We start from the raw sequence: 20,491 nt of genomic DNA on the forward strand, positions 1-20,491 counted from the left end.
AATAATGATGAACATATGATGAAATGTTGCTATTTATTTGTGTATAAATCTGAGTATAGTCTGTGTAGTTGTAAAAAATTTGTTTGAATGCAACAAGTTTGAATCTGAAATTTATTGGTTTGTTTGTAATTTTTGGGTTTTAGATATTTATGGATTTATTTAGATTTGAGATTTTATTTGTTTATATAAATTTATTTTATGAATTTTTGAAAATCGATGATGAATAGGGAAGGAAAATAGTGAGTTGATAGAGATAGGGTAAAATTGGTTTCTGCGTTTGAAGTTGGATATCAGGTTTTGGGTTGAAGTTGGATATCAGGTTTTGTTCTTTTCTGTGTTTCCATTTTGATTTCGATGAGAGAGAGAGCAGTGAAGATGAAGAAGGAAGGAAGAAGAATAAAGAGAGAGAGAGAGAGAGAATAAAAGAAAAAAAAATATTTTTTTATTTTTTATAATTTAAAATTAATTTTTAAAATATTAAATGATTATTTAAAATAAAAAATAAAAATAAATCTACCTGGACCAATCACAACGTGCCATGTAGGTACTGATCTGGCACTTAACGTCGAGGTACCTACGGAAGTTCCACACTAGTGACGGAAGGTATTTTTACCGCCAAAAATACGACTTAGGTACTTATATGCTACTCGGCATAAAACTTAGGTATTTATGCCGCAAATTACTCTTAAAAAAACAATTTCTAATTTTTCTATATATCTATAACTAAAAATGTCTATACAGGTCTTTCAAAAAAAAAATATCTATACGGATACATAGCTTAATAATTCTACACTTTTTATCACAAATAGAAAATCTCAAGTTCGAATCTCCCCTCTAAAATGTATGAAAACAAAATGTGTATACGGTAGTGGCAAACGTGATACACCAACCAAAGAATTTCTTTATGTATTTATATATATTTATATATGTATATATTAATATATATAACACTTCTCAATTAATTACCACTACCACTCTCATCCCATACAAAATTTTGTCTAGATGAAACATAAGTACAAAAATAATACTACCAACTTAATTAATACTGAAACGGACAGCTCTGAAATTTTTACATTTGAAAAACAATAATAATAATATAATGCATAAATATAATCACATAATTAACACCACAAATATACCTGGTCATCACACACCAATACTAGCTATTCTTGTTCCCTTTGACAAGCTTAATCCTCTTGACACCGCTGCACCTTAACCACTTAATATATTTGTACAGAAGTGAATGTAATGTGGTTGAATATCCTCTTATGGTAGGTAGCTCAATATGTACAGCCTCAAACAGCGGCATCAAAACCAAGAAATAGCATGAGATTATTTTTCTGGGGGATATTTTAAGCTACGCATCCATAGTTTGCAGGACAGGTTTAGAAGGAGTTAGTTCCTCTCTTCTATTCGGTTTCGATCTTTCCTTCCCGGCCTTCTGAGAATTGGGTGTGCCTTTAACAGCACCTCTATTGATTTGCCTGGCTGCTTGAGCGCCGGAACCTCCCCCTGATCCAACCAAAAGCAACAATTAAACGGACAATAACAAGAACTAAAAAGGTTTGACTCTATTACAATTATATTCTAAAATTTTTTTTTTGAGTTTTAAAAATTAAAAGTACTTATTGCTTTTAACTATCTCATTTGCAGGTTTTTTTTTCAGTTTTTTAGGCAGAAGCAGTTGCTTTACTAGTAGTAGGTTTGCGTTGGGCTCAAGATGTGGGACTTCCCGTGAAGAGGGTTTTTTCTGATTCACTTTCTTTGGTCTCAGCTTTGGAGGGTCAGATAGTGTATTTGAATGAATTGGGAGTTATCTTTTCTGATATCAAAGTCATATTGTCTAGTTTTCCTAGGTCTCTCTCATATTACTTTAATGTTGAGGCCCATAAATTGGCTAAGCATGCTCTTAGGATAGACAATGAACTTTCTTAGATGGAAGAAATCCCCACCTACTATGTAACCTTTGTTACTTTTGTTATTTTAACTTTTATCGGTTACCCAAAAAAAAAAAAGTAGACTACAATGTTCTCGAGTAGGTGACTTGAGAAATGGGAATATGGAACCGTGTCTGTTATGATTGTTATGTTCTAATTTGGAGACTGCAATTGGACATAATGTATGTATGTATGTATCTGTGTGTAAATATATATAGGGAGAGAGGCAGGGAGAACAAACTCACTGTTATTTGGTAGAGATAACCTCTTCTTTGCTTGTTTATCAGCTTGTGTGGATCTCTCTTTTGGATTGCTTTGAGATCTCGAACTGACAGCAGGTTTTGAGTTTCCTTCTGCAGTTTGATCTTCTAAATGTGGCTTGGATTTTGGCTTGGGATGTTGTGTGTTGGAAGGCTCAACTATGGCTGCTGATTTGCTGGGCGATGAACTGCAGCCATCAGAATGAGCAGCACCAGTTTTCTGTTGCAAAAGATTTGAGTGCATATTTGTTGTAATTGGCTTTTTCCCAGCAGATTTTAACTGGGATTTGGTTCCATTTTTGCCCTCAGCTGATCCATTCTCTCGTACCATAACTCCATCTGTAAGATTTATATCTAAAAATCGGTTTTCCCAAGGGCGAACCGCCATCCATCTCTCTAACCAGTTCCATCCCCAGCTGCTTTTATCTGGTTCAAATCCAGAAGGAGCAGCCTGTTGTCTAGATCCCGCTTGCCACTGCAGGCAGAATGATTTAAGCTCAATGATATACGGTATACTTCAAACAATTATTGCAAGGGGTAAACAACTCTAGTTTTTTAGCTTGCTTAGAATTATTTATTCTAATTGATCCCTATACTAAGCATGAAGAAATCATTAGTTACACATCAAAAAGGTAAAGTATTTCATTTATAATTCTTATTTCTATTTCAATCTAGCCACAATACTATTTTACAGCATTTTCACTTATGTAAATGAAACCCCAATCCCAAATCTTCAGTTAGAGACGCACATAGAAGCCTGATGCCATATCCTACAAACATTCTCTGTTATCCTTCAAAATTCATCTACATCAGCTATAAGAATGATACTAAAGTCTAAAGTATAAATGCATATAATTTCAAATCACCCACAGAACCTAGTAAGTGATAGTAACCAAGTAAAACCATGGGAAGGTATTTTAACTTTCAAACTGATAGTTTCTTAATTCAAAAATGTAGAACATTGTGATTTAAAAGCCTAATACAACAGATCATACTGTCAAAAGGAAACAGCTGGCTACAGAGTTTCGTTGGTACAGCAAAATAGCAGCACATTTGCTGCTCAATGTCTCAACATTACATGAATGTGCAAGAATAACACCACATTCATAATAACAGCATAAAGAGAAAACATGTAACTATACATATCCAAACCATGATATTCGCTAAATCAATTTATGCACATTACAGTAACATTTAGCAAGACTATTAAACTGCTCATACAACTGAAAAAAGATTGGTCTTCTCACCTGGTGAGCCAAAGCATATGCCATTGCTCGTTCTCGCTTAGCAGCAGCTTCCTGTCTCTTTAGCAATTTCGTTTGAATCTGTTCAACAGATCCTACACTGTCACACCAACCTTCCTGCACCACAGAGTGATGTGTAAAATGATCAACTGATAGACCCATCATTTGTTTCAAATACACTAGAAGGGAGACTCAGTTGAGTGTGTACTTTGTACTTGTCTCGTGCTTGTGTAAACTAATAGATAGTGGCTTACTGTGTCTGTTGGGGGTAGTTAGTTCATTCGTGAGCTGGCATTAATTGTATTTTGTATGTATATAGAAAGTTGGTTGGCCTCAAGGGAAAATAATTATACAATACTTGAGTTGTTAGTTTCCACTTGTTTGCAAGTGAGGGAAGGGAACTCTCAAATTAACATGTACAACTCTCAAAAGAAATGTAATTTGTTTCTAAAAGGTTTGAAGTTTAAGTCACAGTTTTCTAGTCTCAAGAAAAATATAAAGAATTCAATTTTTACATAATCTTAAATTAACATTACAATTGTTCCAAAAAAAAATTCTTATCTTACAATTAGAAGTGATGGAGTTACCATTTAAACTATCTATAACTAAATTAAATATACATTATTGTGTGTAGTTTTAGTGTCTCTAGCATTACTCAAATATAAATTCAAAAGTAAATTGTAAATTTATTAGTATTTGCTTCATTTTTTTGTTCTCACCTGAAATCTTACAATTTTGATAATTAAGATAAGCATGTTTTTTATTTTGGTCATGTTGTTTGGTATTATTGAAATACATAGTACTTGTGACTTTTAACTAAGGGCGAAAACGGACGATTTGATAATAGTCAAAAGAATTATATGACAGAAAACATAATCAGGTTTTGCTAACATTTTTCAAATATGCAGTTTTTCAGTCAAAATTTTACAAAATACAAAGTTTTCTATGATATAATCTAGCATGTTTTTTGTTCTTATGAAATCAATAAAGTTACCAGAAACGAGGTAGGTAGGAACCTTCCGTAGTCACTACTAATGACAAGTCAAATAAATTCAACAGTTAAATAGTTTGAAACCAAATTGAAGAAAGTTGGTGTATAAAAATTCCTTACACATGTACATACAGACAAACACATACATACATATAAATGTTTCTTACATGTGCTGCAATATTTTAGTTTTAAGAATATAGTTCGAAGCAGCAAGTTGTTATACAAAAGTTGTTGTTTCTATCTATTTTTAAATGAAATTCAACTATTTATATATATAAATATATATATTATATAGAGCCATGAAATGTAAATTTTAACTCAAAATACATATTGACACTGCATACTTTTTTCTCTTTTATTTTAATGACTTTTCTAAGATGCATTTGCGAGCAAATGAATGAAGGAAAAACTAATAAAAATAACATAATGGTTTTCACTAAAACAATGAAAACAACTAATATATTATTAAGTATAAATATCAAAAATATTTTACTTAAGAAATTATCAAGAAATATTGATAAGATATCATAACAATGAGCATGTATAAAAATTTTAATAGGTAAAAGAACATGAAAGTATATAAAAGATTTATAAAATTTTAAAAAGCCAATAGCATGTTATAAATCTAATTATATACTTTTAAATATTATTGGTTTTTAAATTTAAGTATCTACTTGCTTACTTCATTCAAAGAATATATTCTTAATGATGGCAATTTCAAAAGTAAGCATGCCTGACTATGTAACAAAATTTGTATATATTTATGCACATATGCACACACATTCGAGGAACAAACCAATAGTTTGAAATTAAAGTATCCTCTTACTAGATTTAGTCATAATAGAAAATTATCTTTAGTCAAGAACAGACCATGAGACCTCCCTTTCTTTCAATAGATTATATCATAAATGTAACTAATAACACAAGAATAAAAGGTTACTTACTTCTATTTCTCGCACATGTGCTTCATTTTCAAGTTGTTGCTGAAGTTTTTGTTGTTCTGTTTGGCTTTCCAATGCCATACGAACACGCCTTGCTCGCACACGAGCTTGTACTCTCACTAAAGCTTGCATACAGCGAAGAGTTATGGCCGCCTGTTTTCTCACTGCGTGACCTCTAACAAGAGCTTGAAGTCTCACCAACCCTTTTAAAGCTCGTAAAGCTCTTCGAGCCTGAATTATTTAACCAAAAGTTCACAAGAGGATAACAACTGTAGCACAGTTTTTCTTATAGCGTTTCAATGATTCGTGTTCCACTATAAAAGCATTCTTGCCCAAGTTTATTGCCAAAGAGAAGCAAAACAACAATCATGGAAGACAGTTTCTTGGAAGTTTAAAGGAAACATGCGTTACAAGGATCATGATGAACGTAGTAGGAAAACATTTAAAAGAATGATTTCAAAACAAAGGTTAGTCATAAATAAACTCCAAATATTCTGTGTGATAATAACAAACTTTTGAAGTTGAACTAGGAAACCAAATGTTGGAAGAAATAACAGGCACATTTAACGTAATGTAACTGAGGTAATTCTTTCAGTAACAGGAATACTATAATTTGCAAATATGAAATTCACAACAGAAGGAAAATAATGCTTAACACATTTGATATTTCAACCTGTAAGACAGATTTCACTTTATACAGTCTCAAGCACAGATTTCACTTTCAACATCTTCTGATTTATGTACCTATACATGTGAGTGTAGAGCCAGGCCCCACTTTAATTTTAAATATATTTTATTTTTTATACATTATGCTTATTCATCCCTCACATAATGTCATAATCACATTATAGAATATCAACTTTTTTATTTTCAAATATTTTAATAAAGATGCATCAACAAGAAGGAAAGATAGAAAGAACCAGATGATATAGAGTAAGAACCTCATACCAGAAAACCGCGAAAAGCTGTTTGAATTCGTACTGCAGCCCATTCTTCCCTTACGTTCATCTGACTCTGTGCTGTTTCATGTACTGGAAGCGAACTAGAAGGGGAAGCAGCTGTATCGGGTTTCATTTGAGTACTACTGTCTTTAACTGCCGGAGCAGCATTTGGATTTGTATCACATTGAAGTTTGTCACAGTCAAATTCAACAGAATTCTTTCTACGATGACGAGACTTGCTAGCAGCCCTCTATAATAAAGGAAGAACAAGATAATTAAATGGAATCACAAAAATAAAGTAGAACTACAGTAACACCACATGTTTTATAAGCAAAGACGTGTTTAGCCAAATTAAACAAAATTCTCAGTAGATATCATCACACTTCTCATGTCTTGTTTAGCAAAGTACTTTACCAATAAGTTGTTCTGCAACAAACCCTGAACATTAGTCCACTGGATAATACAGTTATTGAAAAGAAACAATCATTCTAAAAATAAATTGTTCGCTGCCATTGGTGGGGAGTGATGAACTCCTTCAGTTTCTAGTTCATGCTACTCTTTATTTATTTATTTAATTATAATAACGGTAACTGCATTAGAGAAGGGGGGACAATTGAAAAACATGGTGCTAAAAATCCAAATAGCTACCCAAATTAACTTTTTTCCTAAGTTTCTTCATAACTGCTATTATGAAAGATCGTATATGTGTAAATTATTAAAGTCAGACCGAGGAATGGTAACCCAGTAGGGATTTGGAACCATATATATTTATATGGAATGCCACTTTTTTTTAGTCCAATAGATCAAAGTTTTGGGATAGGTAGCAGGATGACTAGTAGATTTGAATAGGATTCTTAAGCTTGATAAATTTGAACAAATCAAGCTCATTTTCTAGATTTATGTGTTGATTGAAAAAGATTATGGGACAGTGAATCACATTTTTGTGCATTGTGACTTTGTAGCATCCTATTGTCAATGTCTCTTCAGAGAACTTAGCTAATGAACCTTCATGCTGTTTTTGTAGAAATTCTAAATAGAGCTTTTGTCAGATATATTTGGGAGACACAACTCTCTCAAGCATGAGTAGCCTAATGTAAGCATTATAACAATTGTGGTTTCAACTAAATTTCTTAGCATAATAAAAGCTCAGAAGAACTAGTTAAAGCAGAATGTGTTGAAAACAAGTAAATGTTATACATACATAAGATTTATTCATTATACACTGTATGAAGCAATTAGAGCTAGAGACAAAATGATACATACATTTTCATCCTTCTCTGAAGACTGGGATTTTTCTGTTTTCTTCAAACCAACCAATGCTCTTATCCATTTCCCTGAGACACCCATATTGGCAATTACTTAAGCTCAATGGAATAAAGATCTGCCAGAGAAGAATAAAATCTGTTTCAGTCATACTCCAGAGCCAAAGGAGAAAACACAAGAGGAACGGTTAAAAGGTGAAATAATTATCCTTCATGATTGTTTGCTAATCTTATTATTAAAGTATTAAACGTTGTAACAATATTCCACAGAAGACGTCCTCAACAAATGACTGTTGAAGAAAAAAAAATACTAAAAAAGTATCACACACACCCTAAAATGTTCATTAGGACAGGCTTTGGTTCTAGACAGATCTGGTCCAGAAACCTAGAACAACTATTTGACAATTGCTGAAAATAATTCATACTCGGACATGAAGTAAGTGAATCAATATGAACCCATCATAGAATAAACACATAATTTCATAATATCAAAGTCAGAGAACAAATTCTTCTTTGTCATTTTATCACACACTACATTTTTTAGAAAAGAGAAAGGATCCATAAGTCTACATGTAGTGTGTGATTTTATCACACACTACATGAACTATATGGAATAACTTCTTCTGAACTAGTAGCAACAAATCCACATTGGATAGGTAAAAAAGAAGTAGAGTTTGCAAGCTATGTAGCTCTAGAGAAACTTTACAATGAGATGGGCAATGCCATTCAACCAGAACTTTTACAGACGTTTCCCTAGATCAATTAAATCTTTATTTAGTTGACTTAAAAATGAACTAAAGTTGGTTACCATGGTAGGTTCCAGCTATTAAGATTTCACAACCTGCACTAAGAATTCATGACTTCTGTAATTAGCATTGAGTGGCCTCAAAAAATCAGTTCAGTGTCACATTAATTAAATGCAACAACTCTTGGTTTGATTACATATGTGGTACATTGTCTGCAGCTTGATCAAGTGATCATTGAAGATAACAAATCATTTAATAAGGTGGCAGAATCTTCATTGCAGGACAGAAGAAGGTTATTTAACATGCTATTATTAGACTAGAGAATATATCTTGAAGTACTAAGTACACTTAATTATGCTTGTGGGCCATTTCATTTACTCTATTAATGTTAGCTTAAACATATCGCAATATTAATTATAGCTTTCAAATATGACCATCAATTACTTGCCTATTAAATACCTCTATTGTTCTACCATTCAAAATTTGACAAATCAACAATAGTTACATAAATTTCCCCTCTCAATCTCATGTACTTATTTAAAAGCACATCTCCATACATAAATGGAAATGATGATTCGTCAAATGTTAAGTGGTGAGAGAAATTTGGACATTGAAGATTTCTTTTTATTTATTTATTTATTTTGAATGGGAGACTGAAGATTTCCATCCATTCTATTCTATATGTGCATTATGGTATACTTCCTTTCAACATACATACTTAAAGAATTAATAATAGTAAGGCACTAACCGATGAAAACTCAAGCATGGCTCTCAGGTGTTTAGGCGTGAGTTGTGTGCAAGGAGTGTGGGCTAATTTAACAAATTGATGACTGCTAAGTCTAGGAGGGTTCATGGTTTGGTTTGGTCTGGATTTTTATTTTTTTTCGAACCGAACTAGACCAATTAAATGCTCAAACCAATCCACTTAAGAACGGATAGGTTTGTTTCGAAACCGTAGTTTGTAATTCATAAATGTTTTCATATTTTTTACTGCATTATTTTTACTTAAAGTTTATAATACGTAAATAACAATGAAAATAAATATTCTTAACACAATGTTAAAGTAATTATCAATATTATACCTAAGATTATTCATAAATATCAATATTCAATAAGAAAATCATATCAAGTATGTATCAAGAATTAGGTGGTTTAGTTTGGTTTTAACCACGAGCAAAAATTTTAAAGTTGTGACTGAACCAGAGAATTATAAACAGTCAGGATTGACCAAACCATTGACACTGGATTCATTTGGTCCGTTCTCAAATAGTTTGGTCCGGATTAATTGGGGTTTGGAACCACGAATTGCAAATTATACAAACAACCCTAGAGTGCTAACTCTTTCTTTTAAAAAATATTTATAGAAAGCTATGAAAACATGTAATCAAACCTCAAAAATTGGAGTACAAAATCCAATTGACTGATTTACAGATTGTTCCCTTATTTTCCCTCTGATTCTACTAGGAAGAAAAAGTAGTGCAGTTTCCTATTTCTGAAATTTTCCATTTTTATTTTATTCTCCCCTAATTTTGCCTCTAAATCAATTGGTTAGTTTCCTTTTCTTTTGAGCCGGAGTTTTCCCCTCAACACTCTACATAATCATTGTAGCCCAATTTTCACAAGTTCATAGAATTAATTATCTTTTGATATTCCTTCTATCATCGCAATAATCAACACGCAATGCCCATTATCAAAATCAATCATTAGTGAAAAAGTTATACATGAAGAGAACATGATGCCATAATGTGCATCCAAACTGCTGGACACACAAAAAGAAGAGTGAAAATAAAGATTACCACTAACTAGTTACCTATTTTAACATTAAATCAAACAAGAGGTAGAGAAGAAATGCGTATAATTAACTTAAGACTGAAAAAAGTTGAAATAAAATAATAATAATTATCTTTATTCAAAGACAAACCTCTCAGTAATGACATCCAACTGAGTCTGGGTACTGTAAAGCAATCACTTCCTCTACAAATAGCAGCCAGGAGCACAAACTCTCTAATTTCTTTGCAACCCCCTAATATCTAACAGACTGCAAAAAGAGAAAATAATGTCATAAGATAACACTGCTACAAGAGTCCAAACAATTCAATTATTCAAGGCCCAAGTGCAGCCATGAAATGCACCAGAGCAAAATATCAAAGACAAATGAGTCATTTCATATTGACAGACATTATCCTATTAATTCATATTGAGAGAAAGTTCCCAAGTAAACCACGTGTGTTTGAACTAGGTCCAAAAAATTAATTCTACAGAATATCACAAAAAAAAAACCTTTTCGAATCCAATCATGGGATGCATGCCACAAGACCCATCTACAAGCATAATCCAAATTACATAAATAGAGAACTACAGATCTCATAACTTCCAGAAAAAATATTAATTATAATAAGTACAGAACAACTGTATAGATAAACCATGAACAATTTAAGTCAACAAGAATTCAGAAGAAAACAGAGTAAAGAAAAGCTTCAATTAACTCACATTATGGAGAAAATACAGTTACCACTATGAGAAACCCATATGGAAGATTACTTTAGAAACCAAGATAGATCAATGAAAGCCATTTCAATATACCAAACTATGTAAAACCCATGAAACCTAAACTCAACACTATAAATTTTAAAAATACAACGAAATTCAAATTTTTCTGAATTTCCCACTAAAATGCCTCGCTCAAACATCGAGAAAACAAAAATAGGAAAGTCGCAACACACTTTTAAAGAGACTTTATCTAAAAAGAAGCTCAAAAGCAAGTTATAGTGGACTGAAAAAACAATGCAGATCCATGGATCAAAAGGTGAAAAAGCAAAATTCACCTGAAACTTTATATGTATATACAAAGAAAAAAAAAAGGAGTAAAGACAGTGTGGTGGAAGTGAATCAACAGTGAACCAGAAAACAATGGTGAGCTAAAGGCTAACCTCTTGAAACCGTTGATCTACTTATAAAGTCAACATCTCATTCTCCAACTTTCTTTCTTGAACAAAATTCAAACTTTGAGGATCAGAATTTGATTTGATGTGATTCAAAGCTAGCTGAGGAAATGTGGTTATGAAGTTTATGAGGTGATAAAGTTGAAAGAGCTGAGAGAGAGAGAGATTGAAGACGGTCATTGGCTAACGTGCGCGGCATGTGTATATAACATATACTTTTGACTAATTAGAATTTTTACCATATATGTGTCAAATTATGTTCTTATTATCCTATATTTTTTGGATTACGAAACGACATCGTATGATTTGCAGACTGACGTGTCGTTATCACGCATGAGTCAATCACGGGAATGCCTTTTCGTTTCACCCACCGAACGGTATTTTTTTATGATTGATTTAACCCACGTAACACGTGTTGCTTTGCGCATCTGGCGCATGTTAGCACTTACCTGAACATTTTATTTATTTATTTTATTGAAAAGGCTTACCTGAACATTTTTATATAGGGAAATAGAAATATTTTTTCATAGACAGAATTTTAAAAATAGAAATGTTAAATAGAACAAGACAAATTAACTTTCTTTATACCAAATCAAACAAAAAAAATAATATTGACAAAATTTAGAAGCACAACCTAGTGGTACTAAATAAAAGAATCAATTGTTTTTGTCTTATTAATTAAATAAAATAATATCTGGCTATTTTTTAAAAAATTATTAAACATTAGGTTAAGCAGCATTATTATTGAGAGTTCTTTCTTTTGCTTTCTCTATATTTTTTTTTTTGGTTGGTGGTCAAAAATTAATAATTAAATTAACTGCTCTTATCGTAATAATATATTATCTTTTTGTTCTAAATTAAAAAAGAAAAACAATATATTCTATTTGACCCAGGACTAATACAATTTCATATATTGGATATGTAATGCAATAACTTGAGAAACTCCAAATAAATATAGCAATCATTGTTTAAAATCGATTAGACATTGCTTTTTCTTTTTTTTTTCTCTTTTAAAAAAATGGATATTGTTGGTAGACTATTTTAACAATATCTTTCAGTTTGATTTATTAGTTGTCATAATTTAGAAAAATAGGATAACCTCAATAATGGCTTATTCAATTTGCTTGTTTCAATTAATATTCAACTCAAGAGTTATCAGCTTATTTATTATTATTATTAAATTCGATTGACATATAATTTGTGTTATTACTTATTTATATAGTTAAATATTATTTTGGATTTAATAATTATTTTGGTTTTTTTTATTTTTGAGAAATTTTTAATATTATTATAAATCAACAGTCATTTACAATAATAGAGAAAATAAGATAAAGAATTTATCTTATCCAATATACATCTTCATCCAATTCTAGAGTGTACTTTGCCAAGCCATGGGCAGCTTTATTAGCCCGCCTACGAGCATGAGTAACAGTAACCTTAAGAAAAGAGGATAAAAGACAACGAACATCATCGATTAGATCATTAAAACATGATAAGTCACTATGAGAAGAGTTCAAAGCAGATGAAACTTTTAGTGCGTCTGTTTCCACAATAGCGATTGACAATTGGTATTGCGAAGCTCAATTGAGACTATGAAAGAGCGCCTTTGCTTCCATTTCATCACTTCGAAAGCATCCCTGAACTTGTTTGGAGAGTGTAGCAATGACGTCTCCTTTGTAATTGCACACCACTGCTCCAATTCCTAATGTCTGATTCTTAAAGTTTGTTGCAGCATCTACATTCATTTAAGCATGTTCATATCAGGAGGCTTCCAAATGATATCATCCAGGGGCTGTTGAAGTTGGACAATGTCATCTGCAGCTGAGATGTTCGGCTGGTGCCTCATTCCAGTTGTTGTCTGCTGGTGTTGGTTAGCATTAAGTCGAGCCTGTCTATTCTGGAACTCTCCAACTTGCTGACAGTTAATTCGGCCAAGAGGAATCACTGAATTTGGAGTTTGTAACCCATGTGACATGTGAGTTATCAGCAGTTTGGTTTTGGTCATGAAATCCCTGTTGGTGTGGAATCTGGTGCGTGGGATCTGCTTGGTGAGATTTAGGGTGCTGCAATTTTTTGCAGGAAATGCCTTTAGCACTTCTATAGTGTTCTACGTAAGTCAATGCAAAAGATGCAATTAAAATGGGATCTCTTTGTGAGCCACCATGAAGTACTTTGTTTATATCATTCAAAATGCTCCACGTTACACATATTAGTGCTTCAACATCTGCTTTTGATGCCAAATGTATCAGATAATTTCCATTAAACATACATTGAGCATGGTGATAATCAATTAGAAACTTAGTATTTTTCCAAACAGCCTTGGCAGATTTACATGAGAACAAGGCATGTCCAATTGATTCCCATGCGTATTTACACCGAGAACATAAAGCTGAATCAATGACTTTTCTTTTGTGTAAAGTCGTGGCAACTGGTATGGCATTTTGTATGACTTTCTAAGCAAATATTTTCACTTTTGGTGGGATTTGCAATGCCCAAAAGAATTTCCACCAGGTTTTGTAGTCATCTGAAGACGATTCCTGGTCCTTCTCCGAGATAGAGTTCGCAAGGTGAAAGCCTGATTTAACATTGTATAAGCCATTTGTGTTATGATGCCATATAAGCCGATCATTTGACTGGTAAAAACTCAAAGGGATAGTGAGGATTCGGTCAATGTCAATTTGAGCAAAGTCTTCATGTAGTAGAGGCAAATTCCATTCCATAGTATCAAGAATGTAAGTCGATACAGGCGTAGATGGATCACTAGTATAGTAAATTGGCTTGAACTCATCATGTCCTGGGATCCAAGGATCGAGCCCACTTCTGACATGAAAGCCATTACCAATCTTGTATCTAAGACCCTTAAGAAGTAGCTATCGGCCCCAGTGTATTCCTTGCCATGTTAAAAATGGTGAGTGACCTTTGTGAGCTTCCAAAAAAGAGTTTATTGGGTAGTATCTGTGCTTCAAAAGTCGACCTAATAGTGAGTTCGGATTGTCGAATAACTTCCATGCTTGTTTTGCAAGCATAGCTTGATTAAAATCAACAAAAGATCGGAAGCCCATTCCACCTTCAAACTTTGATTTACAGAGTAATTTCCATCTTTTCCAATGTATCTTGGATCCATCTTTGTTAGTGCCCCACCAAAAATTGGCCATCATAGATTCAATTTGATTGTAGAAACCCATTGGCAAGCGAAAACAACTCATGGAGTATGTAGGAATAGATTGTACCACAGCTTTCAAAAGAACTTCTTTTCCTCCAATAGAAAACAGTTTTTCATTCCAAGCATGTAGGAGTTTCCAAATTCTTTCCTTTACATTGATAAATAACTCCTTTTTGTTATGACTTGAATATGTAGGAAGACCTAGGTAAGTCTCATGACATTCACAGATTGGCATTCCCAAACTTTGGCTGAAAAAATTCCTTACATCATTTGAAGTGTTGGAGGAGAAAGACATGATTGACTTGTCGGTATTAAGTAACTGTCTTGAAGCTTGATGGTAGACCTCCAATATTCTTTTGATGGCTAAAGCATAACTATTATTTGCATGACATGGGATATCGACGGGCACGCCTTGTGAGCTTCAGTCCCAACAAATTACCCAGCTGCTCTTCATGGTGAAGTAGCCTTGATAGTCCTTCTGAACAAATTAAAAAGAGATATGGTGACAACGGCTCGCCTTGCCGAAGTCCTCTTGTTGGCCAAACATTATCCACAATTTCTCCATTCAGTTGAAATGAGAAGCTATTGGACGATAAACATCGCATAATGAGAGAGATCCATTGTTGAGCAAAGCCCATCTTTTCCATTACCGCAGACAGATAATCCCATTTAACTCTATCAAAAAGCTTTGCTCATGTCAAGCTTGAGTGTTGAGTAACCTTTATTACCTTGTGTCTTGTGTTTGAGATGATGAACCAACTCAAAAGCAGTAAGAACGTTGTCAGTGATCAAACGGTTTGGAAGAAAAGCACTCTGATTTTCAAATATCACCAAAGGTAGAACATCTTTAAACCGTAGTAGTAACACTTTAGAGATCAACTTGTAGATCACATTACAAAGACTAATTGGTCTATAATCCCCCATTGCTTTCGGCTTCTTGACTTTTGGTATTAGAGTAATGATTGATTTATTTAATCTACTCATATCATGGCCTTCATTCAATACTCCAAGAACTACTGTAGTGACATTCGAGCTTATATGATCCCAATAATATTGATAAAACATTGCAGACATACTGTCACTTCCCGGGCTTTTATCCGGACTCATTGAGCGAAGGGCATCCAACACGTCTTTGTCAGTAAAAGGACGCAGCAGTGAGAAGTTCATTTCATCAGATACTGTAGTGGGAATAGCATGAAGTACTTGATGTTACGAAAATTATGGTTACTACGCAAGTATACGCAATCAAGTAGTATCTCACGCAAGTGAGGTCGAACCACAGGGAATCGGACTAAGTACTACTAAATTATACTTATGATTCTATTTGGTAAAAACAATACTTTTTGCAATTTAAAGAAAACAATTCAGAAAATTAAAAGAATAAATGAAGATTAATCAAGATGAGAGATTAGGGAGGTGAATCCTATTGTTAAGTTACCAATGTTAATACCTAATTGCTATCCTTTTCTCAATGTGAATGACAGATTATGAATGAACCTAACTCTTTTCAGATCTTTTAGGTTCTAAATCTCATGTTCTCTAATTAACTTCTTAATTAAATCAACATGAAATCAGCATTAAGCAATAATCTTATTGTCAATAAGGCTATGTAAATACTTTCGTTTCACATCAAAACATAGACTATCAAATTTTAGCATTCTCAATTCTCACTTTTCAGATTTCGAATTGAGATCATTAAACATGTAAAAGGTGATCAATCTTGCACATGGAATTAAACACAAATATAGATAGTATTCACAACCAAGATGGAGGAATGGCAATTATTTATTAACTAGGCATAAACTTAAACAACATTCATCATCCTCCCTTAATGGGAAATTTAGCTCATAAAAACAATAAAAACATCCATGATTAAATCTGAAACAAAACTAAACATAAAAGAAAGAAATAAGGGTAAAAGAAAGAAACTAGAAAGTGATATCGCTCCGGGTCTTCAAGATAGCTTCCTTTCCACCTTCATCCACTATTTAGGTCTATTTCTGCTTAGGTTGACCTTCTGAGTCGTATTCCTTATATAAGAATGAAAGGTGTGCCTCCAATTGAGAGAAAAATCAAAATTAGGTCAAAAACCACGATGTCCGTACCTAGTCGCGACTAGCCTTTAAGCTAGTCGCGACTATAGTCAAACCTCGAAAATCCAGGGTTCTGCCAAAATGTCGAAGTCGCGACCAGAGTCGCGACCACAGAAAAGGGTCGCGACATGGCTCATTGGTGGTCGCGACTACTGACGTCTCTTGAGCAGATTTCTCTGATTTTTTTGCCAATTTGTCCCGTCTTTTCACCAGTTAACTGGATTTGAACTTTGATACCCCGGGAACCTGAAACAATGAAAATCAAGCGTAAAACCGCTCCAAAAGACACCAATAGACGAGAAAATGCTTACTTTTCAGACCCAAAACATAGGCTAAATATAACCTAACACTTGCTGCAAGGCTGCTACATTGGTACCCGAAGCAGTGAATAAATCACCAAAAAAGGTGCAAATTATTTCAGTCATTCCTTGCTTTGAACCTACTGCAACACCAACATCATTGTGCAACATTTTAAATGTATTGTTGGACTTCCTTGAAGACGCATAAGCATGAAATTCTTTTGTATTCTCATCTCCACATTATAGCCAATCAATCCTAGATCTTTGTTGCCAATATACTTCCTCTTGTGATAACAATTCATCCAAAGTATCCTCCATTTTTTTCATATTGCACATGGACTCATTAGTTCGGACTTGTTGGTTATTCAGGATTTCCACTTCTTTGTGAGCAGCTTTGATTTTCTTCTTGATGTTGCCATATTTGTTGTGATGCCACTGTTGGAGAGAATTGGAACAAGCCTCAAGATTAGTGCAAAAGTTGTCTACGATTGTTCCAGTCAAGTTTTTTTTCCAATTTTGCTGAATGATTTCAGTTGCTGCAGAGTCGGACAACCACATTTTTTCAAACCTGAACCTTGACAGTCTTTTATCTTCATGCTTTCGATAAGCCAGGGGAACTACTTCAACAGAAATTGCTCTATGATCCGAGTTGTAGTAGTCAAGGTGTTTTGTTGTAATCAGCTGAAAAGAATCTTGCCATTGATCACTAATGAAACACCAATCAAGTCGTTCTTTGATAGCAATGACATTGTGGCGCCCTTTAATCCAAGTGAATGGATCACCTTCGAAAGGTTGCTCATAAAGATAACAAGAATCCAACACTGATCTGAACTTGTCCATTTGTTGCTCGTTTCGTAAAGCCCTACCAAGCTTGTTTTGGTTAGAAAGAATTTCATTGAAATCACCAATCACTAGCCAAGGCATCAAAGGTGCAACATCCTTACATCTCTCAAGGAGTTTCCAAGTATGGATTCGTTTGTGAGTTTCAGGTGCGCCATAAAAGGCAGAGAAATGCCAAGATTGCCCATTATCACACTTCATGTAGCAGTCAAAAATATTTATATTATAATTAAGAAGAGTTACATCAACATTGTCTTTCCATAACAAAAGTAAACCCCCACTTAACCCGACCCTAGGTACTTCTAAACCATTAGTAAAACGTAAAGCTTGACGATAACGAGTAACTACATTACAATCTAATTTAGTTTCCATAATAAATAATACATAAGGAGCTTGCTCTTTGACAAGCAAACAGAGTTGTCTAAATGCGCTAGGATTTCCCAAGCCACGCGCATTCCAGCTTAGAATTTTCATGGCTGGTTGCGGGGCTGTGAAGCAACCTCCGCAAGGTTGTCAAAGGAATCAGATGGATCTGCAGCAGTACCAGAAGCAAATCGATTCATCTCAGCATCAGTAGACAAATTTGAATTTGAGGAAGTAGGTTTGGGACCCCTACAACGCTTTAGAGCCTTTCGCATTGACATTTTTTCAGGAAGTCTCTTTGAAACTCGATTTGGTGACTGGTTTTCTTTACCATATGGAGCAGCAGTAGTCATGCAAGTGGTGGAATCGGACATGATAGGAGCATTAGTTGGTTGACAAGCCATGTTTGGTGCAATGTTGAAAAGGTTAGTTTTGTTTGCATCAGGTGGATATGTAGCAATATATCCCAATGGTTGTCCAATGTTTGGCATGAATATTTCAGACAGATCACTCTCATTTGGAGATGCTGGTAATGTATTGGGAGATGGTGGAATGGTGCCAACCTTATTTTTTCCTTGAATCAGTGAAGGTGAGGCTTCAATAGTTGTTGCAGATGGTGAAAGAATAGGCAACCCATGACTTTGAGTACTTCCCTGATTCCCAAGAGCAATTTTATGTTTATTTTTTGAACCAATAAAATCAGAATCATTCTTAAGAATAGGTGGATCCATGCCCACTTTTGTCTTATTTTTTCCTACAACATCAGTAACAGTTGGTGTCACAGCCATTCTAACATCATTATGAACCAGAGATTCAGTGTTCAAGGTTGTTAAATAATTAGATAACATGATCGCCTAAGAAAAAATTGACTTGATTTATGATTTTCTTTTCTTCAACTATTTATGTTTTTAGTGTGAGATTTATATCTCTACTTGCTATTTGTATCATACATATTTATCTAAATATTTTTTTTTAATTTCTACTTGATTTGATTGCAATAATAAAAAATAAAAAAAATTGAAGATTCAAGTAAACAACTTATTTTTTTTATCATACATTATAATAATAAACATAAAGTAATGTATAGAGAGAACAAGCCAAGTAACTAGTTATTTTATACTATTTCCTCATATTTTTAACTTTTTTTTTTTTAAAAAAAAAATTTATAAAAGAATTTTTTTGAAAAAAAAACAAACTTTCTTGCAAAATTGTGCTTTAAAATCCATAAAATTAAAAATTCCTCCAAAAAGTTGTGCATTTATCAAAAACAAAAAAGAACCTACATTAATAATAGAGATAATTACATGAAACACTATTTTTTGTGAAAATAAATATATTTTTACGTTTAAATATTTTTTTTTACATTTTTACAGTTTTCTATAGAAACAACACGAAAACATTAAGAAAATTACATAAAAGTAACATGAAAATAACATCTAAATAACAACAAAAAATAACAAAAAAATCAACAACAAATTAACAAGAGTACAATATAAAAAGACCGTATTTTCTAAAAATAAAATCAAAAAAATTGTAAAAGTATTTTAAATTCCGTAAAACCGTATATTTGTAATTATTTTTTTTGTTGTTGTTGTTTTTGTGTATTTATGAAATAATTTAATAATAGTCCAAATGAAGCCCAATATGCTACAATAGAAAATAAAAATATTTGAAGATTCAAGTGGACAACTTATTTTTTTATCAACAGGAATATTATTCATTATACATTATAATATCATAAACATAATAGCTTACAATAAATGTATAGAGGGAACAATCCAAGGTTAGGGATATAAACAAGATGGGAAGGGGTGGGGATTGCTCTCCCACCCCCTTACTCATTTCCTAAATTCACCTCCATACCCACTCCAATACCCATTTAATTAAAGCAGAAGCAGGACAATTATTACCTAGCGGGAGAATGATTCTCATCGAGTACTCATTATATTTATATATATTTTTTTTTAAAATGATGTCTCAAATAGATTTTTTCCTTAAAAAATATCAAAATTACTAATTAAAAAAATAAATATAAGTAGAATAGTGTGTATAATAAATGAAGTTAGTAAATATAAAATTGATAATCCAAAATAAGTAGTTAAGTGTCATTTTTTTTAAAGCAGTTAAGTATGATTATTAATATGCATCACCGCAAACATTTTCATGAAAACTGAAATGTCTCATTAATGTAATCAATAAAAAACCTAAAGTATGAATTTTTTTTTTGAATGAAAAATATGAATTTATTTTAATTGTAATAGTTAAAATTTTAAAATTTAAATATATACATATATCAAATCGGAGCAGGTTCGGGACGGGTATCTATTCTCCCGCCCCCGTCTGGAACCCGACTTGAGTATGAACATTTAAATCCATACCTGCCCCCAAATTCGACCTCCGCCCCTGCACCATTAGGGGCGGGTAACCGCAGTTACATGTACCAGTAGGTATAATTGCTATCCTAACTAG

General features: G+C 33.0%; 1 protein-coding gene and 1 long non-coding RNA gene across 2 annotated transcripts; one reads left to right on the forward strand and one right to left on the reverse strand.

Moving 5' to 3' along the window:
• Positions 1-951: 951 nt before the first annotated feature.
• On the reverse strand, positions 952-11,501 carry LOC115719468 (protein IQ-DOMAIN 5). Its single transcript, XM_030648530.2, has 8 exons — positions 11,253-11,501; positions 10,244-10,360; positions 7,578-7,695; positions 6,322-6,564; positions 5,377-5,604; positions 3,445-3,558; positions 2,183-2,672; positions 952-1,512 (listed from the first exon to the last, which is right to left on the reverse strand). The coding sequence occupies exons 3-8, from the start codon at positions 7,659-7,661 to the stop codon at positions 1,358-1,360; spliced, it is 1,314 nt and encodes a 437-aa protein (XP_030504390.2). The 5' UTR covers positions 7,662-7,695; positions 10,244-10,360; positions 11,253-11,501; the 3' UTR covers positions 952-1,357.
• LOC115719469 (uncharacterized) lies at positions 1,431-2,739 on the forward strand. Its single transcript, XR_004012167.2, has 2 exons — positions 1,431-1,563; positions 1,654-2,739. It is a non-coding gene; the product is annotated as an uncharacterized LOC115719469 (long non-coding RNA).
• Positions 11,502-20,491: the final 8,990 nt, after the last annotated feature.

This window comes from Cannabis sativa, chromosome 2 (assembly GCF_029168945.1).
Source record: "Cannabis sativa cultivar Pink pepper isolate KNU-18-1 chromosome 2, ASM2916894v1, whole genome shotgun sequence".
NCBI lineage: Eukaryota > Viridiplantae > Streptophyta > Magnoliopsida > Rosales > Cannabaceae > Cannabis > Cannabis sativa.

Coding starts and splice junctions, on each gene's coding strand:
- LOC115719468 (XM_030648530.2), bottom strand. CDS start 7,661: ATGGGTGTCTCAGGGAAATGGATAAGAGCATTGGTTGGTTTGAAGAAA. Junction 5,605..6,321: donor CAGCTTTTCGCGGTTTTCTG/GTATGAGGTTCT, acceptor TAAATAATTCAG/GCTCGAAGAGCTTTACGAGC. Junction 3,559..5,376: donor CACATGTGCGAGAAATAGAA/GTAAGTAACCTT, acceptor TCTGTGGTGCAG/GAAGGTTGGTGTGACAGTGT.